We start from the raw sequence: 21108 nt of genomic DNA, 5'->3' as shown, positions 1-21108 counted from the left end.
CTCAGTGTGTTCACTCCGCACAGGTGCAACACCAGTTATTAGGAAAGACACAGGCATGAAAATGTTCACACGCACTTTCTGGAGGAAGTTTTCATTCTTACTGCAAACACACTTAATAGCTGTGAAATGTGAAGTGTTGGAGATGTGAAGATAGTGTCAGTTGTAATAGATGGTGGTATTTAAACTGTCCAATTCCAATTCAAGGCTGAAAAAATACAGGACTAAAGGGAGTATTTAAAGATCCATCTATCTATCTATCTATCTATCTATCTATCTAGAGAGAGAGAGAGAGAGAGAGAGAGAGAGAGAGAGAGTCAAAATTTCAGCGAATTGCACAAGGTTTCCAGAGAACAGCTATACAAGCACACACATTTATTGCACTGTAAATGATACATGACTGATATGGATCTGTTTTTCAACAAGTAATAATAGAAAAACAACATCAACAACACAATATATCGTACAGCTGTTAACGAATACAGTTGTATATCCATATATATATATATCCATATCTATCTATCTATATCTATATATATATATCTATATATATATATATATATATATATATACATACATATATACATACATATACATATACACACACATTATATATATATATATATATATATATATATATATATATATATATATATATATATATATATATATATATATATATATATACATCTGTATTCGTTATATAATAATAATAATAATGCATTTTATTTATAGGCGCCTTTCAGGGCTCTCAAGGACACCGTACATATATCAGCAATTAAACATAAAACATTCAGTGATATAAAACAAAATACAAGACAATATACACCAGGGGCGATTTTAGGATCTGGTCTTTAGGGGTGCCCAGTCCCTAGTGCTCACAGAGGCACAATACTAAAGTATTGCGCAGGTACAGAGCAAGGTTTATGCATAATATAATATTTAAAAAATGTGTTGAGCCAGGGGGTGCTGAGCAACTTCACGGTGGTGCTCTAGCACCACTAAAAATACCCTAGCCTCGCCCCTGATATACACACAATTTCTACTCATCGTAATTCCGGTTGCTCGTGCGCACCCGTTATTAGCCCCCGACCACTATGTCACGTCTACTGTTCTCTTTCGGGACATAACGTGGTTCGTGACGATATTTTACTATAGGTGAAAAAAACACAACAAAGACGCGAAACGTCTTTCATCGAGTTTGTTTTGTTTTATTAAGACGGGCACCTCCTCCTGGCGCTCGCGCGCAGGTCAACACTATGCGTCTGCCGATCGTCAACATGCACCAGAACTCGCAGCATACACACACCATCACACCCGACCCTGTCCGTCGGTGCTTTGGTACTGCACGAAGAGTTATTTCGCACGCGCGAGCCCGTCGTTTTTTGAGACACCGACACGTTCAATCCAATAGGTTTCTGGTGGGCTTTTTTTAGTAGTTACTCTTCTGAATGCATATTTAGAAACGCTTTCATTGTGGTGTACATCATAAAAGTTACATAGCAGCGCGGTGACAGGTAGAGAGGACATCAGATGTAAAAGTTAGATTATTTAGAGAATGGCAAATCAATCAGGATTTCTAAATTCCCTTGCTGAACTGGGGGTGCAAGGATCAGGATCAGGACATCTGCACATTCTTACACAGTCTACCACAGGCTAAAGGAGGTCTCTCGAAGTCCATTAACTTCTAGAAAGGTAAGCATGAACAACCACGTTGTTTATTGTTTCATCTTCCTACGCTTTTCTGCGCATACAGTAATATACGCCCACGCATAAAAGCTTTGATAGAATTGTATTAGTTTAAGCAAGAAAAACAGGACTAAAGGCAGGCGTGTGTGTGTGGGTGTGTAGGCATATATTTATAGACAGAGAGAGATAAAGAAAGAGAGTGAGCGAGCGAGAGAGAGAGAAAGAGAGGGTTATGATGAAGTACACAAGTTTGCAGAGAAACACTTTGCTTGCATATCTGAGGAAGGATCTCTGTTTGAAACGTGTACTTCACTACGAAGCTGACAACCTCTATATCTTTAACTACAGCGCACTACAGATGCTCACCAGAGTCTTCTTTAGATATGTACGTATATTCTTTATATGTGTATGTAGAGTTCCTCAAAGAATCAATCTCCACTGTGTGCACTTAAAGGATTTAAAATGCCATAACCTCTAGTACTATGGTAAAGCACAACATATTAATCGCAAGACATTATTCTACACTCCGTTTCTGCTGGTAAACCTTTCACACGGAATTTACCAAACACCTTTGGATTAGGTGAGATGGATTAAAAAATCCATGACACACCTAAGCCTACATGCTGTAAAGCTGATATTAACTCAATTTTATCAACCAAATCCGTATACTGACGTAATAAATTTTCCATTCATATTATATAATATACTCATCGATAACATGTATCTCTGTACTCATCAGAAACAACGTCATCACAAACCCGATTTTCCACAGATGAGCACCATTATTAAAATTCAACTTATCTGAAAGCAAATGTCATTGGGAAAAATACGTGCATGTGCGTGTGCATGAGTCAACACGCACCTGGTACATCAAACACAGAATGTAAACAGAAGACGCTAACTTAATCTGAACTCATTTGGGGGGGGGTGAGAAAGGCCCTCAGCTGAGATGAGGAAGGTATTCACCTCAACTTCCCTTCCAGAGAGGGGCGGTGGAGAGGAACATTAGATGAAGTATTGCAAAATGACAGATTATGGGGGACAGGTTGGCTGTATTGGCCGCTGAACGCATTAAAATCAGAATGCTTAATGTGAATCTAAATAGCCTTTAACTACGTTGGGTCATCGAGGAATATGTCTGGTCATCTCTTTGCAGAAACCTAAGATAAGGACATTTGATTGAGATAGATTGGACATGTTAGAAAATGTATATAAAACCTCACTGTTGGATTTTATTTAAATACCACAGTATTAGTATTAAATACTATTTGCTGTTAGGAAAAAGGCTGTACAGAGAGACAGCGATCAGGTGTGGCAGGGCAATCAACTCAACTCAGCTGATGTCTGATTAATAAATTATCCTGAACATCTCTCCCCATTCTACAGGACACTGCTTTGCTATGTTATTCTAGGTTAAGATAGGCAATTCCGATCCACTAAACATATAAAACTCACCTGTCCTATGTTGTTATTGTTTTCTTCATCAGAGGAGTGGACGACAACTTCATTTTCATACATGCGGTGACATAGAGTCCTCAGCTCTCCACGATTCCTGAAGAATGAGACTTTCCCTCAAGGTCTCCATGTTGCATGCAGTTGGGCAGTATGAACCACACCTGCGAACCAAGGTCCAACATGTCCAACGTAACTGCAGACCTACTGGGGGGCCATCAGATCTGGGAGGTGGCCTTGATTGTACTTGTAACTGGTCCTCTGTCCTTCATCACCATCCTGGGTAACCTCTTGGTGCTAATCTCCTTCCGGGTCAACAGCCAACTAAGGACCGTCAGTAACTACTATCTGCTGAGTCTGGCAGTAGCTGATTTAATCTTAGGCATGGTGTCAATGAACCTCTACACAGCGTACATCATAATGGGACATTGGATGTTGGGGCATTTAGCATGTGACTTGTGGCTAGCGCTGGACTATGTAGCTAGCAATGCTTCCGTTATGAATCTGTTGGTTATTAGTTTCGACCGGTACTTTTCCGTAACTCGTCCACTAACATATCGGGCCCGGCGAACACCGAAACGAGCAGCGCAGTTGATTGCGCTAGCGTGGGCCGTATCGTTCGTGTTGTGGGCGCCCGCCATCTTGTTCTGGCCACACGGAACTGGGCAACCGTCGACGGAGGAAGTGAGGGATTGTTCCATTCCCTTCTTGGCAGAGCCCAGCCTGACCTTTGGCACAGCCATTGCTGCCTTCTACCTCCCCGCCAGCATCATGATCGTCTTGTACTGGCGCATCTACTGGGAGATTGAGAACAGAGCGAAGGGACTAGCCAAATTCACGGGGTCTGTGAGTAGCAGTGACGGTAACTCCATCAGGGCAGAAATCCCATCCGTCTACCAAAACAGTGAGCATAGCAGTTTCAGCAGCTTGACGGAGAGGGTGCCCAGGAAGGGTCAAAGGCCGCCGAGGAAAGAATCAGTTGGTTGCTTTCCTGGGAGACCAAAATCTCTGGAAACGGAAAATGCAAACATGGTCCCACCAGCAGAAGAATTTGATTACAAGGAGACGTATAGCAACAGCAGCTGGAACATTGACGAGGAGGATGACGGCACAACCTCTTCGCTCACCGAGGAAGAGCAGGAGCAAGATCTTCAAGGGACGGCAGTGTCTGCAAAGAATCCTGCAGCCATCAGGCTGAAACATCTCCACGGCAGCTCAGAGGAGCCACAGGGAAATCCAGCGTCAGCTGCAGATCCAACGGTGAGGCAGGACTCGACCCCTTGTTCTCCAAGAACACGTGGACCACCGGACACGAGCCTGCGGAAGCCGGCCAAAGCCAAATGGCGATTAAACACAATCATCCGCGAGAAGAAAGCGGCGCGGATGCTGAGCACCATCCTGTTGGCCTTCATCCTGACGTGGACGCCCTACAACATCATGGTCTTGGCCTCCATTTCATACTGCGTGCCGGAGAAGTTGTGGCAGCTCGGTTACTGGCTGTGCTACGTCAACAGCACGGTCAACCCCATGTGTTACGCCCTGACCAACGGGTCCTTCCGCGCCACATTCAAAACACTGCTCACGTTTCGCCGCGGTGTCGACAGGAGGTGGGAGGCAGGGCGCCAAAGTCAACACGCCTCTGTGAGGCAGGACAAGTCGTGTAGCGCCGTATAACGTGCTAACCTGGTCAGTCTTCGTTTGCGGTATTGAAAGAATCGAATGTAGAGGGAACAAACTGTAGTTGGTTTTTTAAAACCCCTTTTGCCTCTGAATAGATGGCATCTGTCCTTTGTACAATCACATCTCAAGTTCAATCCCACTGCAATAAACAAAAAGGGCTCGGATAAAACCGTTAAATGCTGTTCTTTTCATCTGTAAAGCAGCTTTATGCATGTCTGTGAAGTTATTACTGCAAGTTTGAATTATAATATGTCAACCTTAACATTAGACACCAGTGCACTGTGAAGAGCTCTTTCATTCTGATGCATTGCCAGCTGTAAATGACAAAAGATTTGGATCGTTTTGTTCTGTTTATTGGAGCTCTGGTTTATGTTTTTGTGGTCCTTGTCCAACTCTCTCCCTCCCATCTTACAACACGTCTGTCTTGTGTCCTGCCTACCAATTGGCTTATTTGAGGTAGTGTGGCGTGCCATTTTTAAACTCCATCTGCAGAGACAGGAAAGGACGATGACTAAAATAACAGCTGTACTGAAGCCATTGCGCTGTTTCCTATACAAGAGTTCATAAAACAATGTCGCGCCGTGATTCCATGGACAAAATTCTTTCCATCAATGGTCTTAAGATACGTAGACCACACTGCAGCCTTTAACAGCCAAGATTCCAGGTAGAAAATTATTATTATGCAAAATGGCTGTAAAACATTTCTAGTAGCAAATAAATTGGATTAGTTTTTTTTTTGTCAGATTTGCCAAGTCTTTTTTTGTATTACTATGAAACTTTCTTTGCATCAGAAAATACTTCCACGGATTTAATGTACATTCCCTGGGAGTGTAATTCCCAGGATCAGGAGTCTAGATTGAGGATCGGTTTCATTTCAATCTGACCACGGGTGGGTTTCCCGAAACGTTCGTAGCGCCAAGTACTTCGTAATCTTATGAAACGTACGAGGTTAAGAAGTACTTAGCGCTAAGAACGTTTCGGGGAAACTCACCCCACAGTTGTACAGGCTTAGATTTGCCTGGAATGGACCTCACTCCCTTCTTCAATATCTTTACTAGAAAGTCTTCTCTGTACAGGTCTGAAAGCAGGCAGGGCGGAATCACAGCTAAGGTGTACAGGTATGAAGGCAGGCAGGACTGAGTCACAGCTAAGGTGTAGTGATTAAACAAGTAATATTAATACTCTGTGCCAAATAGTTTTATTTTCATTGAAGGAAAAAAAAAAAGTCCATAGTTGTACCATAACGTAAAACAGTCCATCATAAATCCAAGTAAACCCCTAAAAAGTACAGCAACCTAACAAACATACTGGACAAAATATGGAAAAAAAAAAAGAATATTTTAATGGCCACTGTTCTAAAGTTGCAGGCTGAAAAGAAAAAATCTTTACCATGTTAATAATGGTTAGTTGGCTACAGATATAATTGCAGAGCTAAATAATGTTACAAACATTTTCCCAAAACCATTACTGTGCCAGTACTGGGAGCATAGAGAGGCAAGATTAGACATGAGCTGGTGTATAAATGACGTTACCTGGGAAACATGCATATGGATACAAAGCTATAACAGTGGGTGGCCACTAGGTTACGGTCAAAAGTGACAGGTGCTATAAGCAATACTTACACGTACTGCCAGATGATCAAGGCTCACGTCTCCTAATCAACAAATACCCAACTAGAGGTTACGGTGTGCAGTCTTCAACAACTTTGCAGGCTTAGAAATCGAGTTGAACCGAGTGTCAAACAGGGACTGGGAATAAAAGATGTGACAACAGTGCCTACCGCAGGGTACAGACCTCTTTCCGTCAGAACCTTTATTCGCCAAACCCAAATATTTCCGTGTTTGAATTTGTTTTGATTTTGAATACAGTCAAAATATCTCATAAGCCACCTTACAGATACTGATTATACTACCTTAAATTTAATTACATTATATGATTCTCCAGCAAAATTAACATATAGTATGCTAACCCTAAGCAACACCCTTCTACTAATCAAAATTCTCAAAATCCATAATTTTTTTTTTAACTACAAACAAATTAGAAAATTAAAACAAAAATAACATTTACAAGCAATAATTTCTGTAATTTTTCACTTTGTGCATACAGAAAAAATCTTTTAACCATGAGCAAAAAAATTAACAAATCCCTCACTGGTAACTTTAGTATTATCTGTGTGTGTACAGGTATCTGTGCGTGTACTCTATTGCTAAATGACAAATGATACGCAAAGCCAAGGAAGCAAGTTCTGCAGCGAGGGTAACAGAGTCAAAATGGACAACCTGAGACCCACATCGAGCCTTCTGGGCGTTAGTTTTTTAATATTTAGGTTCACCAAGCATATATACGCTAATGTCTATAGAATCAACTGCCACAAATTAGTTGATTGATCAATAAATCAAATCAGATAAACTACAAGTTTGAAAATTGGCAAACTTACAAGTAGGGAGTGTTTACATTTAAAAACATTTCATGTGGACAGTTGCACCACTGTCTTTTTTTAACCAGGAGGATATTAAAGTGCCTCCTAATGACGTAGGCGTACTATTTGAAACAGTACTTGGCCATCCCTTTTTTCAACGTTTTATAGGACTGATAGACAGCTGTGGTGACAACCATAACATTTGTGTAATGAGGACATTAACAAGGCGTTACAGGATCTCTAAACATTGCTTGTGAAATCCCTCCATCTACACACTCACAAAGAGACCCAGCAAACGCAAACACTGCCAATGGGGACCCGACACATTATGCTGAACTGCTGGGTGCTGACTGGCTAATGCACGGTCCAGAGGACGTGGACGTTTTCAGTGAAATTACAGATTCAATGATCTCTTGAAAATGTTGAATAAAACAATGTATAAAAAAAAAAACAAACAAACAAACAAAAAAAAAGAACAAAACACAAAACAAAAAACAAGGCAACAGAGAGGCATCACTGCAAGAACAAGACCATTTACGACTGGTCATCGACATCTTTCAACTGTAAAGTAACAGTTGACTATGAAGCAGTCGCATGTCGACCACGTGCGCTGCTGTCACGTGTGCCTCGGACACTCTGGCGACATTTCTGCACATGATGCTGGGAGCACACTAAAATAATAACCCACCACTTTAATTATCCCATATTTTAAATACAACACCCCCCCCCCCCCCCTTGCTGTACAAATATATAAATATACAAAATCCACTCTACCATTTCTCTTATTATGAACAAGCACTGGCATGCTAATTGGTTTCAACTATTACTGCCCGTTAAAAACGGAGCACCGTTATGAAGTGGGTCTGGAGACGCCCTGGGCATAAACGTGGGGTTGTTTTCCTCAATTTTTTGTTTTGGCGGATTCCAAGTGGTTTTGTGTTTGTACTCAAGTCGCTATGGGGAGGATGGGGGGGGGTCTACTATGAGCAGGAACTCAAAAACAGAGTCATATATTCTCATAATTAACATTATTTTAATCTATTTAAGTGCGTGCTGAGCAATGCGGTGTGTGCTCGTCTCACCTCGTCTCACCGTTCGGGATTGCGTGTTTCGGTTAGTCTGTTAATCACCTTTAACTGTAAAGATTAATAGTTGAAAACAACAAGCAGTGGGTCGTCTAAAACGTGAAACTGTGTAACAGTCATATTAGGATCAAACCTGCTAAGAGGTCAGGACAAACTACTGGAGGGAGGATGGATGTCTGTCTCTCTCTCTCTCCAGCCTCTTTGTCCCCCCATTCCATTCCTCCCGCCTCTCCATGGGGGTGGGGCTAAATTCAGGAACGCACAGTCACCTGGTCCCCAGCAGGTCTCCTCCAACACCCTGCACTCACTGAGTGGCTGTGGTAGAAGCTGGGAACCCAGATCAGAGGGTCAGCGTTTCCAGTGGGACCATCACGACGGGGGAGCATTCTGGTTCTGATATATGGAGGCCTTCTCTTTCAGCAGGTCCAAGCACAAATGGCAACTCCAACTTCCTGCACAGCAGAAGCACGAACATCAGGGGTTTGTTTTGTGCGATTAAAAGGACACGTAAACACACAAATCTGCACAAGCTACTACCTTCAGGAGGCTCAGACATGGGCGGGGTGAGGCAGTACATGTGATAGCCCCTGTCACAGTCATCACAGAACAGCAGCTGGTCCTGGAGAGCAACAAAAACTACATTACCCACAATGCAATCACATTTTCTGGGGGATCAAAAGGAACTTAAATACTTTGATAACCTATAACCTACATCTCACATAAAAATATTTTAGCCTAACATTATGCGTTCAGGATACTTTTGTGTGTGTGTGTGTGTGTGTGTGTGTGTGTATAAACATACATCATTCTCTGATGTGCCACACATGTTGCAGCACTTGCATTCGATGCACTGCCAACGATACGTTTTCACCGCCGCCATCATCACTGGGGTGAACTGCAGGCAAGAAGGGTGACCTGCCCAGCACAAGGAGAAGAGCCCACACGACACAGAGAGAGAGAGAAGGGACCACACGACACACACAGAGAGAGAGAGAGAGAGAGAGAGAGAGAGAGAGAGAAGAGCCCACACGACACAGAGAGAGAGAGAGAGAGAGAGAAGAGCCCACACGACACAGAGAGAGAGAGAGAGAGAGAAGGGACCACACGGCACAGAGAGAGAGAGAGAGAGAAGAGCCCACACGACACAGAGAGAGAGAGAGAGAGAGAGAGAGAGAAGGGACCACACGACACAGAGAGAGAGAGAGAGAGAGAGAAGAGCCCACACGACACACAGAGAGAGAGAGAGAGAGAGAGAAGGGACCACACGGCACAGAGAGAGAGAGAAGAGCCCACACGACACAGAGAGAGAGAGAGAGAGAGAGACCACACGACACACAGAGAGAGAGAGAGAGAGAGAGAAGGGACCACACGACACAGAGAGAGAGAGAGAGAGAGAGAGAGAGAGAGAGAGAGAAGGGACCACACGACACAGAGAGAGAGAGAAGAGACCACACGACACAGAGAGAGAGAGAGAGAGAGAGAGAAGGGACCACACGACACACAGAGAGAGAAGAGCCCACACGACACAGAGAGAGAGTGTGATGAGCTGTATGTTTTATATTCCATTAACGTACGATCCGATTAATCGACTAATTATAAAAATTAATTGGTGATTAGTCGACTATAAAAATAATCGTTTGTGGCAGCCCTAATCTGTATGTGTGTGCAGACATGTGTGTGTGTGTGTGTGTGTGTGTGTGGGCTGGGCTGCACACGTGCGTGCGTGTGGGCGGGGTTTCATACCAGAGCGGCCACAGTCGGAGCAGGACACAAGCTCTTCTGATTGGCCAGTTTTCTGGTTGAGGCTGGAGTCCCCCAAACAGAAATCACAGTAGTTGTTGGGCAGGGCTAAACCATCAGGACCCTTTTTAGGGGCTGGCAACACATACACAAAAACAAGCTCAGATTCTCAATTCCTGATGTAAAGATAAATTTGAGCAACATTAAACACACAATTAAGGCACAAACCTACAGAACTATGAGTAAATGACAAATCAGGACATTCCAAATCAGTGCAATACCTACTTATTTTACATTTTATTTTAAATTCAATATTAGGATGTTTATTCTATATTTTATTACATATTATGTGCAATACCTACTTATTTTACATTTTATTTTAAATTCAATATTAGGATGTTTATTCTTTATTTTATTACATATTATGTGCAATACCTACTTATTTTACATTTTATTTTAAATTCAATATTAAGATGTTTATATTAGGATGTTTATTCTTTATTTTATTACATATTATGTGCAATACCTACATATTTTAAATTTTATTTTAAATTCAATATTAGGATGTTTATTCTTTATTATTTGTACATATTTTTATATTTTATAGAGGTGTTTTATTAAAATAATACGCAAATGGTGCCACTGTAACAAAAGCAATTTCCCCCTGGGATTAATAAAGTATTCTGATTCTGATGATTCCAAAGGTCAGGGGTCACAGAATGGGAGTCTAGCAAGGAAGTGCTAAAAACCCCATTGCAGGGGGGAGGGGGGGTATTTGGATAGAGGAGCTTGATTAGGTGCCCCCATGTGCTAGTTCAACGCTTTTAAGGCAGTTAGTAGTTGTTTGAATGGAAAAGTAAGGCTGCCCTAATGGCTGAATTCAGAATATACAGTAGTGTGGTTATAATTTTGCAGGAGGAAATGATGGAGTCACAGAAATCCTGAAGAGGAAGTGAAAATACAGACAACTTGTTTGTTTGACTGTAAGCGTAGGCAAGACACAGCAAAGATCAGAGATCAGAACAATTGAAGATTTCTTATTTTTGTTTGATTGTTTTAAAATTGCCTCTGTCATTTACAAATCAAACTGGAAATAAAATATTCATCAGCTTCTCACTCTTAGGCTCCTCCTGTGGGGGCGGAGTCTGGTCCTGAAGGTCCGCCTCCTCTTTGTCCTCTCCCTCCTCCTCAGCCAAATGAGAGTGGGCGTAATGGTAACTGAGTCCCGGCCTGTTCTTGTAGCGCTTCCCACAGACTACACACACACACACACACACACACACACACACACACACACACCATCAGGACGTTAGAATCAAACCGTAATGTTCACATTACAAACTTGCATCACACACACAAACCAACAGAAAACCCCAAGCACACAAGCACACTCCGATACACATCACACTAAACCTCCCTACATCTCCCACGTGCCAGACTCTGAACCTCCCACGAGCGTGAACATCTGAGGCCTGCGGAGACATGTGAAGACATTAACGCTGTGGTATGTCCACATTAAAGCTCTCAGAGTCCATGGAGTCGTCTCTGGGCCACGGGCCGGGCTGTCATGGGGCCACAGAACCCCACATGGCTTCAGGAGGCTGAGCTCTCACTCAGGGGGTTCTGTCTACACCCCTCCCGGGGGTTCTGGAGGCCAATCTTACCGGTGATCTGTGCTACTCTGCTCTGCTCCTGTTTACAGTGCATACGGATGCTTCTCACACCATTTACAGGATTACACACACTTTAAAAATACTGAAATATCACATTTACACGAGCCACTTTGTGTAGAAACACCAGCATCAAAAACACCACCCCTACAGTCAAACATGGTGCTGTCAGCAACATGATTTCTTCTGCAGGGGCAGTGAGCCATAACAGGACAGAGGGAAAGATGGATGTTGAGAAATACAGAGCAATCCTGGATGAGAACCGATCTCTGATCTCCAGGCTGAGATGAAGATTTACAATTCAACAACCTGCACAGTGCCAAGAAAGCACAGGAGTGGAGTTGGGTGAACTCCATGGGAAACCTGGAGTGGCCCAGCCGGAGGGTGGAGCTGGAGCCAACAGAGCAGCTCTGGAGAGCAGAAGATGCCTGCACTCCCCATCCCACCTGGCAGAGGGCGAATGATGGAGAAGAAACGCTTCCAAGAGAAAGGAGCGCCAAGCTCGGAGGAACATTCCCGAGCTCGGAGGAACATTCCCACAGGCACCAGAGCATCTCACTGATGCCGTTCACTTATGTAAATGCATAATTCCACATTTATGGAACAAGTCAAATCAAAATGTGGAGGTCTTGCGAGGAGGTCTGGAAGCTGTCCGTATGCACTGTAGCTGGCCTAACCACAGCCTGGGGAACACCAGTTAACACCAGCAAACACCAGTTAACACCAGTTAACACCAGCAATCTGGCTCCAGCTGATAGATTCTACTTCATTTTTAAGCACTACAAAATGCATCATCGTTTTAATGTGTGTGTCAATTCACATATTAACCCACTTATCAGCCAGTTAAATATTCAAATTATTATACGAATGAATGTTTAGCTAGTATGTTGTGCGCTTGTTTTTTTTATTACCACATTTATTTACTACGCTAACAGATTTATTCATTCAACTGATTTATTCATTCTCATTCGATTATGCAGTAATATGAAATCTGAACGTTAATGTTAGCTGAAGTACACCCCTCCCCCTCCCCCCCATTTAGCAAACGGATCAACATTGTAAACATACATGTAAAAAGAACAATTACCAAATGGGCCAAACAATTAAACCAGAGAGCTTCACTGCAGCTGCATCTAAATCATTAGTGCTAATAATATGCATAAACAAAATAATTAGTGCTAATGATATGCATAAATAAAAACCAAGAATGTAAGCAACTTTTAATACCATGTATTCTTGACCCACACACACACACATGCACATAAAAACACAGGCACATGCACACACGCGCGCGCACACACACACACACACACACACACACACACACACACACACACACACACACACACACACTCGTTCAGTGATCAGTCGTTGTGAAATCAGAAGCGGAGGCGATATTTCACTCTAGGAAGGAGGAGGCAGGGTGGAGAGGGGGAGGAGGAGGGGGAGGAGGAGGAGGAGGCAGGGTGGAGAGGGGGAGGAGGAGGAGGAGGCAGGGTGGAGAGGGGGAGGAGCTGGAGAGGGGGAGGAGGAGAGGGGGAGGAGGAGGAGGAGGAGGAGGCAGGGTGGAGAGGAAGATACGCCATCAGAAGGCAGAGAGGGTTTCTAGCAAGAGGCAAAACATCAGAACCAAAAACCAAGAAAGAGTGAAAGCAGGAGCCTAGCGTAAAATAAACGAGGGGAAGATAAGTGTTAAGCGCTCCAGTCAGATGAAGAGTGTGGGGGTGTGGAGTTGTGGCGTAGAGCAGCTTTACAGCCAAGCAGGTGTCTTCACCTCAACAAAAAGTAATGACCTCGACAGCAGGAAATTACGGTACACAAAGAACTTAAGACACTCTTATCTGGCCTCTTATCACAGGGAAGTTCTCCTCACATATTAGGCGTGGGCTGCACTTTCTGACAGGTGAGATAAAAGCAGGCGAGACTGAGTGTCAGTAAGAAGACGTGTATGTTAAACCAGCGAGTCGGTGAGTAGTGAGACAACCACCATGCTCAGACTGCAACCTCTCGCATTAGCTACTGCAACACTTATCCTGAGCTGTCACAGTAGTAACAGCTCTCTACAACATCTCCCACGGCCACAGTGGAGCCGGAGCTCTCCGTCCATCTGGAGAGCTAAACGGGGGATGTTTTGCAGAGCCGGTTCGTGAAACCGTGCTGATCATATGTGGAGCTCCAGCGTGCTCTGTGACCGCGGGGACGCGATGAAACGCTCACTAGGCGTTGTGGTGTAGATCTGGGAACTACACTGTTGCTTTGAGGCCTTCTAGGAGGTTCTAGAGAGTTCTAGATGTCGAGCAATTGTTTCCAGAATGCGACTGGTTGCCTCAACCAGGAAAGTTGCAGGCTGCATGTAAAACAAAACACACAATCACAACATAAAGGGGGAAAGATAAGATCAGGCAATGAGCAGAGAGAGAGAGAGAGAGAGAGAGAGAGAGAGAGAGAGAGAGAGAGAGAGAGAGAGAGAGAGAGAGAGAGAGAGAGCGAGAGAGCGAGAGAGAGAGAGAAATATACCTCGTTCAGAAGGTTTTGAAATATGCTTTTGTTTGAAAGTGTCTGGAAGAGAGAAAGAGAAAAAGACAAAGAAAACAAGAGAGAGAGAGAACAGACAGAAACTCACAGACTGACACCAAGAATCAGAAAATCAAGAAAATGAAATCACCAAGTTTAAAGAAAAAATAAATTAAAGTCATCACAGCATCATGACACATTTAAGAGGGGGAGAGAGAGGGGGAGAGAGAGAGGGAGAGAGAGAGGGAGAGAGAGAGCACCATGAACAAGAATGGCCTACCTAACATCAAACAGGTCTCTGCTCATACAAACCTCCCGGGATGGTTGGTAGACAAGTGAGTGGTGCTTTATGCAAACAGAATTAAATCAGCACAGGTCTGGTACCACGCTGCCCAGGTTCCTGCTGAAGCTGCCGGTAACAGCCTGGCCCCATTCTTGGACTTTCTTTTATTTCTTTATTTTATTTATTTGTTTCATTAGAAACTTGCACCAACACTGATCTCTGAACAGACAACAAGTGTCCATACTGGTCTAGCATGTTTGTGGAAAAGAACTTCTAGTGCAACCAGTGCACACTGACCGTGTCCAAAAATAATAAATGAATGAATGAATAAATAAATAAAATATGAGGACTTCTTGCATTGAGAAGCGTTAGAAAATGTGGCCCCAGGTCTTTTTGGTAGTGGAGCAGTTTAGGGCAGAGGTGCCCACCTCCAAACAGCAGTAGAAACACCTTCTGGCATTCTAGGACTTTTTAAGTTGTCTTTAGTTATTTATACAAATTTAAAATGTTCCCACCATTAAACAGCAAATATCTAAAGTGAATAAGCAAGTGTTCATTGCAGACAGAGCTTGGACATGTACCTCATGGCCACTTCTCAAAACACATACGCATTTGTCCATGTGCTCACACACCAAGACCAACAACCCTTCGAGGTGCAGAGGACGGAGACCAACCCCTTCACACTGGACATTTACAACAACGGTGGCCGTGGCGACCACTAATCCAGCTTCCTCATTGGACAACGTGCATGCATTTTGAGAAATGGCCACCCAAACCGAGGCGGGCACAGCAACAACAAGCATCCCCTTAACCCCCTGCTTTGCCTGATGTGCTGTTGACTACATTTCCCAGAGTGCTGTGCAGGACTCACTGTCGCAGGCGTAGGGCTTGTCTCGGTCCTCCAGAGCGGCGGCTGCTTCCAGCTTCTTGCGAGCGCTGCTGACGCCCCGCCCCTGATGACAAGCCCCGCCCCCAACACCCGCACAGTCACCAACAACGCATCTACAGTGCTTCCAGAGTTTAATGGGGGTATTTCTGGGTGACCTCACCTTTCCTTTGCCCTTCCCCCGTCTTTTAGGGGTGTCTTCTTCATAGTCTTCATCATCAAGGTCATCCAGGAAGTCATCGGGTTCCAGAATTCTCTACAGGCATGCAGACACAAACACACACACGTGCACACACACACACAGTCAGTTTCGTTGTGTGTGTGTGTGTGTGTGTCCTCCTGAACCTGAAGGCCTCCTGCCATCAAATACAGCTGCTCGTGTGTGTGTGTTAGTTATACTGCCCGACTCAGCTGGGTTAAGACCTTCAGGACAGGTGTGTGTGTGTGTGTGTGAGTGTGTGTGTGTATGTGTGTGTGTGCGTGTGTGCGTGTGTGTGTGCGTGTGTTTTACCTTCCTGACTCTAGTGGCTGGGTTCAGTCCTCCAGTGGAGTACTCTGCATGTGTGGGTTCATCGTCGGCGGGTCGGAGCTCCAGGGTGGTTCTCTTCTCCAGCGGTTCCCCCCTCAGCAGAGCCTCCAGACTGGAGCCATCACTGGAGCCCAACAGCTCCTTCTTCAGACCCAGGTCCAACTCTACACACACACATACACACACACACACACACACACACACACACACACACACACACACAAATATAAACACACACACACAACATAATAGAAACACCATAAGACAGTAAGACAAGAAAATGCAAACTCATTGGAGGCCATCATGTCTTTCTTCCAATCAACAAACAAACCCAAGTTAACACCTGAGTAACGCCTCATTAAACCATCAAACACACTGCTGTGATTGGTGTGTGCACATAAATGTCCATTATTTTACAACACTGACTACAGAATCAGAGCTATACCACTCCACTCCCCCCCACACCCACACACACACACACCCACATTCTTCCTTCAGGCCAAGAACACATTTTTTGTTAAAAACCACATTCCAAAATGATGACCAGCAAAATGTCAAATTTTCACACACATTTTTCTCTCTCATAAGGACAGAATCTCTAACAAGTGCAAAAAAAGAAACACACATCATTATTTTGGAGACTACAAAACAAAAAACAACCGGTTGTTTCTATACAATGAATTCACACAAAGACATTTGGGCTGAAGTCATTGTTGTGACTACATGTATTATTTTGTGAGGGCACTGAAGAGATCAGAAGCATGAATCAAAGACACACACACACACACACACACACACACACACACACACACACTGGATGCAGCTGGGTGGAGGTACCTGACTTCAGCGAGGGGAAGGCCAAGCGCGGGTCTTCTGGGGGGTGCACTCTCCTCTTCTTCCTCCACCGACGTGCGGGATACGTGTACAACTGTCCCGGGGCCACACCTCGCCACACACACACACACACACACACACACACGAGAGATGTTCGCAGGTCAGGTATTCTGCTCATTGTGTGTGCGTGCAGGTGTGTGTGTGTGTGTGTGTATGTGTGTTACCTGGTCCTCTGTGCCTCTTCTCCATCCAGATGTAGCAGTTGCTCTGGGCAACGCCAGTCTGTGAGTCCAGAAAGGGCATCCTCACACTCCTCTCCGCACACAGACGAGCGTTATAGTTATGGCATTGCTCCATGGCATCTCTGTAGTACTGCTCACCCAGCCTGCGCGCACGCGCACACACACACACACACACACACACACACACACACACACACACACACACACGTGTTATACATATGGCATTGCTCAGTGGCATCTCTGTAGTACACTTCACCCATGTTGCATGCACACACGCGCATCCAGACACACACACACAAACGTTATGTCAACACACACATGAATTTTGGTAGCATTGGTAACAAGTTTATTTCTGTCTCTCTCTCCCTCTCTCTCACACACACACACACACACACACACACACACATTCAACAAATGCAACTTTTGCAGCTGCCCCTCATGACCTCTGAAGACCACGAGCCAGCAGGCGTGTTGTGTCCAAATCCTCCTCCCCTAACAGGCTTTAAAGTGAATGCTTCAGCTATCAGTTTCTATTGGTGGTCATAAAGCAGCTTAGCCCCGCCCAGCTCCCAGCCTCCTCCGAACGAGCGTGCACACGCTGGTGTGTACGTACTACTACAACATCAACAAAGGGGGTTTTAACTATTAACCAGTTAACCAGCCCCTTTTGTGTGTGAGTTTCCACAGTCACAGCAGCGGCGGGAGGCAAAGCAGAGACGTCCAGCAGAGTCATTGTGGCTGCGCTCTGTCGCCGAGCAACCGCTGAGAGAGAGAGAGAGAGAGAGAGCCAGAGAGTGAGAGACAGACAGAGAGATAGTGTGAGAGAGAGACAGACAGACAGACAGAGAGATAGTGAGAGAGAGAGACAGAGACAGAGAGAGAGAGAGACAGAGAGAGAGGGCGCGCGAGCCAGCCGCCGTCAGGGAGGCCGGAATGTGGTAGAACGCGGTGACGTCATAAAGGACCCGGGGCGGAACGTTCCATCCTCCGCGCGCGCGCCACGCTGATTCTCGTCCTGCTTTGAACGTTTGGAGAGAAAACAGCAGCGATGCTCGTGTGTGGGTTTGATCACGGACACACAGCGAGGCTAGCCGGGTCAGTCCGACTGTGTCCACACACCGTGGTGTGTGTAACAGCCTCACACACACTGGGGCAGCAGCGTGTCTCGAGCCGAAGACACTTCCTGTTTCTCCTGCGTCTCACTTCCCCAGAGAACAAACCCGCTGACATTAGTGCAGCGAACCGACTTAAACTACCTCACTGAGTTCAGAGAGAAACGTCCAATAACGTTCATCTGTAGCTTCTTACGAGCCACCCAAACAAGTACATGTCTCATCAGAGTCTCCAAGGTGAGCAGCTAACACGGCTCCCCCGGAGACTCCACACACACACACACACACACACACACACACGGGGGGTCAGGCTGGGGTCTGACCTCCCAACAGCGACCACAACCTCACCGGCGGAACCGAGCACTCTGACACGGGCCAACACTACCGGGAGAGTGTCGGGGGGTTCGGGCGAGGGCAGGGCGACTACCACCGCTCCGGGCCGCCGTCCACCGCGCACGCCCCGCGGGGTGACCGGGGTGACCAGGCGGAGTGACCCGCCGTCCGACTGACAGCCGCCCCGGAACACCCCGGACCCTCCGAGCAGCTCACCACCCCGGGACGGTCACAGCCCCGTGGGTTATTAGTGTAAATACCCCCTTGGACCGGACAAAGAGAGCCTCGCGGCCCGTTAAACCCGCTCGGTCCCCCCGGGCGGGGCAGCAGGTTCCCCCGCGGAGCGAGCAGGGCAGCACGGCCACAGGGCAGCTAACGCTAGCTAACGTTAGCATCCACCCGAACAGCCACCACACGCGCTCCGCACTCGCGGTGTTTTTAACCGCTTTCGCCGCCAACGAGGCTTAACGTGGTTTATTACCGCCCCCGGGTCACGGCGCGGGGACACGGCGCGGTCCGAGCTGCCGCACCGGGACACAAATACTCACAGTTTGACAACATTCTCCACCACGGCCGCCATCTTGGGTCGCCTACGCTTCTGAGTGGGTTGACGTGCGCACGCGCTCAAAGCGGCGTCCGCGTGCACGTCGGGGACGTCACGCGGTGTGGATCGTGTCCGCGCGCTGGTGCTGCGCGCGCTGGCGGCGGTGTGGCGCCGAGCTGTTTCGTGGTTTAATATCGTGGTAATACATACTTGGTTATGAACAGAGTTCAGCGCGACCATCTCGTATATTTAAAATAATAATAATAATTTTTAATCGTATTGTTATTAGTCAAACGGGGAAAACATAAACGCTGAAGTGACACGTGTTTATTCGAGCGGGGGGTAATGTGTGCAGTAGCGCGGGCAACGTTTGGCCACTGGGTGGCGATGTGGACGCGTCGATCAGGTGGTTGCAGATAAACTCCACAGATCCTCACACGTGCTGAGTTGAACTCTGTTATGAGAAGCACAATCAGAAGTCAAGATGGAAAATATAACCTACAAGCCATCATTAAAAAAAAACTTTGTAACTGTTCAAATAATCAGTAATCAATGCAGTTTGCAGGTATGTTTTTACACCACCACAACTGAGATGTTCAAACATTTACAAATGTTTGAATATGATACGTAACTGGTAACTGTGGTGTTTTGAATTCTGCTACGTGTTCCTACTTGTAGGCCAACGGAGAGACGGTGATGTAACAGGCTAACGTCTTTGATTCACTCCATTTACCATTCAGTAGCTCACGCTCAAAGCTATGAACCCACTGACCCCCCGATGACCTCCGTCTGTTTTACAGCTGTTGTTATATATAGGTGTCACAGTCTCTAACCCACCTGGGGCCATGTGGTTTGTCTGCCACGCTCTTTTCCGGATGGCGGGTCATTCGGTCTTGAGAGTTGAGAGAGGGTTTACCACCATCAAACGACAAAACAAATACATTCTGGTCAGTTGTGGTCCTGCAGGCAGGAATGGCCCCAAGAACAGGGCTTCCTAACAGCCCACACACTGCGCTTGCCTAGACCTGCAGTTAACTATGTGTAATAGTTCATTAATCATTAATTAATAATATCTAAGTGTTTCTAATGAATGAATCCTTCTAATAAAGTGGTTGGGGAAAGTATCATTTATGTAGCACCCTTTCAGACGTTAGAAATATAATGAACTGGTCTGTTGAGTCGTGAGAAGAACTGCCTCTCACACTGAACCTCAGTCATGCGTTTCAGACTCTTCATTCACCCGTTTCTGGATTGCTTTTCTCTCCCCTTTTCTTCATCTTCTTCAAAAGGCTGACAAGTTGTGACTAATGCCCACACATGCAGCCGAAGGCCTTTACCCCCCCCCCCCCCCTCCCTCACACACACACACACACACACACACACACACACACACCCTAAGGTAAAAACACAAATCGTTTTCCTTCCTTTAGGGTTCTTAGCTTTGCACTTAGAAACATATCGTGCTGCACAAGTCTCTGAAATACAGCCAAGGTCGGGGCTTCACAGGAATTCGTGTGAAGCACATGCACGCACACACTTGCACAGTCTGTTTTATGTCGAAGATTGCATAATGGACCCTGGCGACAGACCCTCTTTAAGGCTGGTGTGTCCATGGGAGTGTTGCAACCCTGTTGTATCTGCTTCCAGACAGAGTGGAGGCCAGACACAGCTCCATTACAACCAGCAGCCCCTCAACGAGACGCACAAAGCTAAGCCTCCGTCGCCTTTGTGAGCGAGAGGACGGGAGGCCTCTGTTGACACTGCATTTCTCACGGTATAATTGCAAATGCGAGTCTCTCTTTATCCACCTGAGCAAACTGGATTTTTTGAATGGCTTCTTTTTATCTCTGAGCTCTTTCGGTTCTCCACATGAAGCCCCGCTTCATACAAGCACACACAGGCCCGTTTTCATGGAACCGGGTTCTGAAAACAATCGAGAACAAGTTTCAGGACTCTAGGAGTCTGGCGGAGAGTTCTGGAGCGTCTGCCGTGGTCCCCGCCCCCGCGGGCCCAGTGAACACGTCTGCTGCGATACCGCGCCATTGTGCTCCGAGATGTTGTTGAGGTCGGGCGGGAGGGAGCAGTGCCAGAACGGAGTT

At 45.7% G+C, this 21108-nt stretch overlaps 2 protein-coding genes across 4 annotated transcripts in view; one reads left to right on the top strand and one right to left on the bottom strand.

Annotated features, from left to right (window-relative positions):
• The window catches only part of chrm1b (cholinergic receptor, muscarinic 1b), a 10108-nt gene extending 4632 nt beyond the window's left edge, over window positions 1-5476 (top strand). Inside the window, exons 1-2 of one of the 2 annotated variants that reach the window (XM_076992818.1) lie at window positions 1234-1692; window positions 3174-5476. In XM_076992818.1, the coding sequence (XP_076848933.1) occupies window positions 3277-4812 (1536 nt within the window). In that variant the 5' untranslated portion in view covers window positions 1234-1692; window positions 3174-3276 and the 3' untranslated portion in view covers window positions 4813-5476. Of the gene's footprint in view, window positions 1-1233; window positions 1693-3173 lie in introns of those variants that run through there. The other variant, XM_076992819.1, reaches the window with a different exon arrangement.
• A 521-nt stretch (window positions 5477-5997) lies between these two features.
• On the bottom strand, window positions 5998-19138 carry dpf2 (double PHD fingers 2). 2 transcript variants are annotated; one of them, XM_076992820.1, is made up of 12 exons: window positions 19014-19138; window positions 17003-17163; window positions 16782-16889; window positions 15927-16108; window positions 15579-15671; window positions 15401-15482; window positions 14250-14291; window positions 11180-11317; window positions 10066-10197; window positions 9125-9237; window positions 8860-8941; window positions 5998-8774 (listed from the first exon to the last, which is right to left on the bottom strand). In XM_076992820.1, the coding sequence occupies exons 1-12, from the start codon at window positions 19043-19045 to the stop codon at window positions 8692-8694; spliced, it is 1248 nt and encodes a 415-aa protein (XP_076848935.1). In that variant the 5' UTR covers window positions 19046-19138; the 3' UTR covers window positions 5998-8691. The 2 variants fall into 2 exon arrangements, with proteins under 2 accessions (XP_076848935.1, XP_076848936.1); XM_076992821.1 differs by lacking the exon at window positions 14250-14291.
• Window positions 19139-21108: the final 1970 nt, after the last annotated feature.

Source organism: Brachyhypopomus gauderio, unplaced genomic scaffold, assembly GCF_052324685.1.
Source record: "Brachyhypopomus gauderio isolate BG-103 unplaced genomic scaffold, BGAUD_0.2 sc98, whole genome shotgun sequence".
NCBI lineage: Eukaryota > Metazoa > Chordata > Actinopteri > Gymnotiformes > Hypopomidae > Brachyhypopomus > Brachyhypopomus gauderio.
This window is presented reverse-complemented; position numbering and strand designations above follow the sequence as displayed.

Coding starts and splice junctions, on each gene's coding strand:
- dpf2 (XM_076992820.1), bottom strand. CDS start 19,045: ATGGCGGCCGTGGTGGAGAATGTTGTCAAACT. Junction 10,198..11,179: donor CCCACAGGAGGAGCCTAAGA/GTGAGAAGCTGA, acceptor ATGTGTTGCCAG/CCCCTAAAAAGGGTCCTGAT. Junction 9,238..10,065: donor CTCCGACTGTGGCCGCTCTG/GTATGAAACCCC, acceptor TGTGCTGGGCAG/GTCACCCTTCTTGCCTGCAG.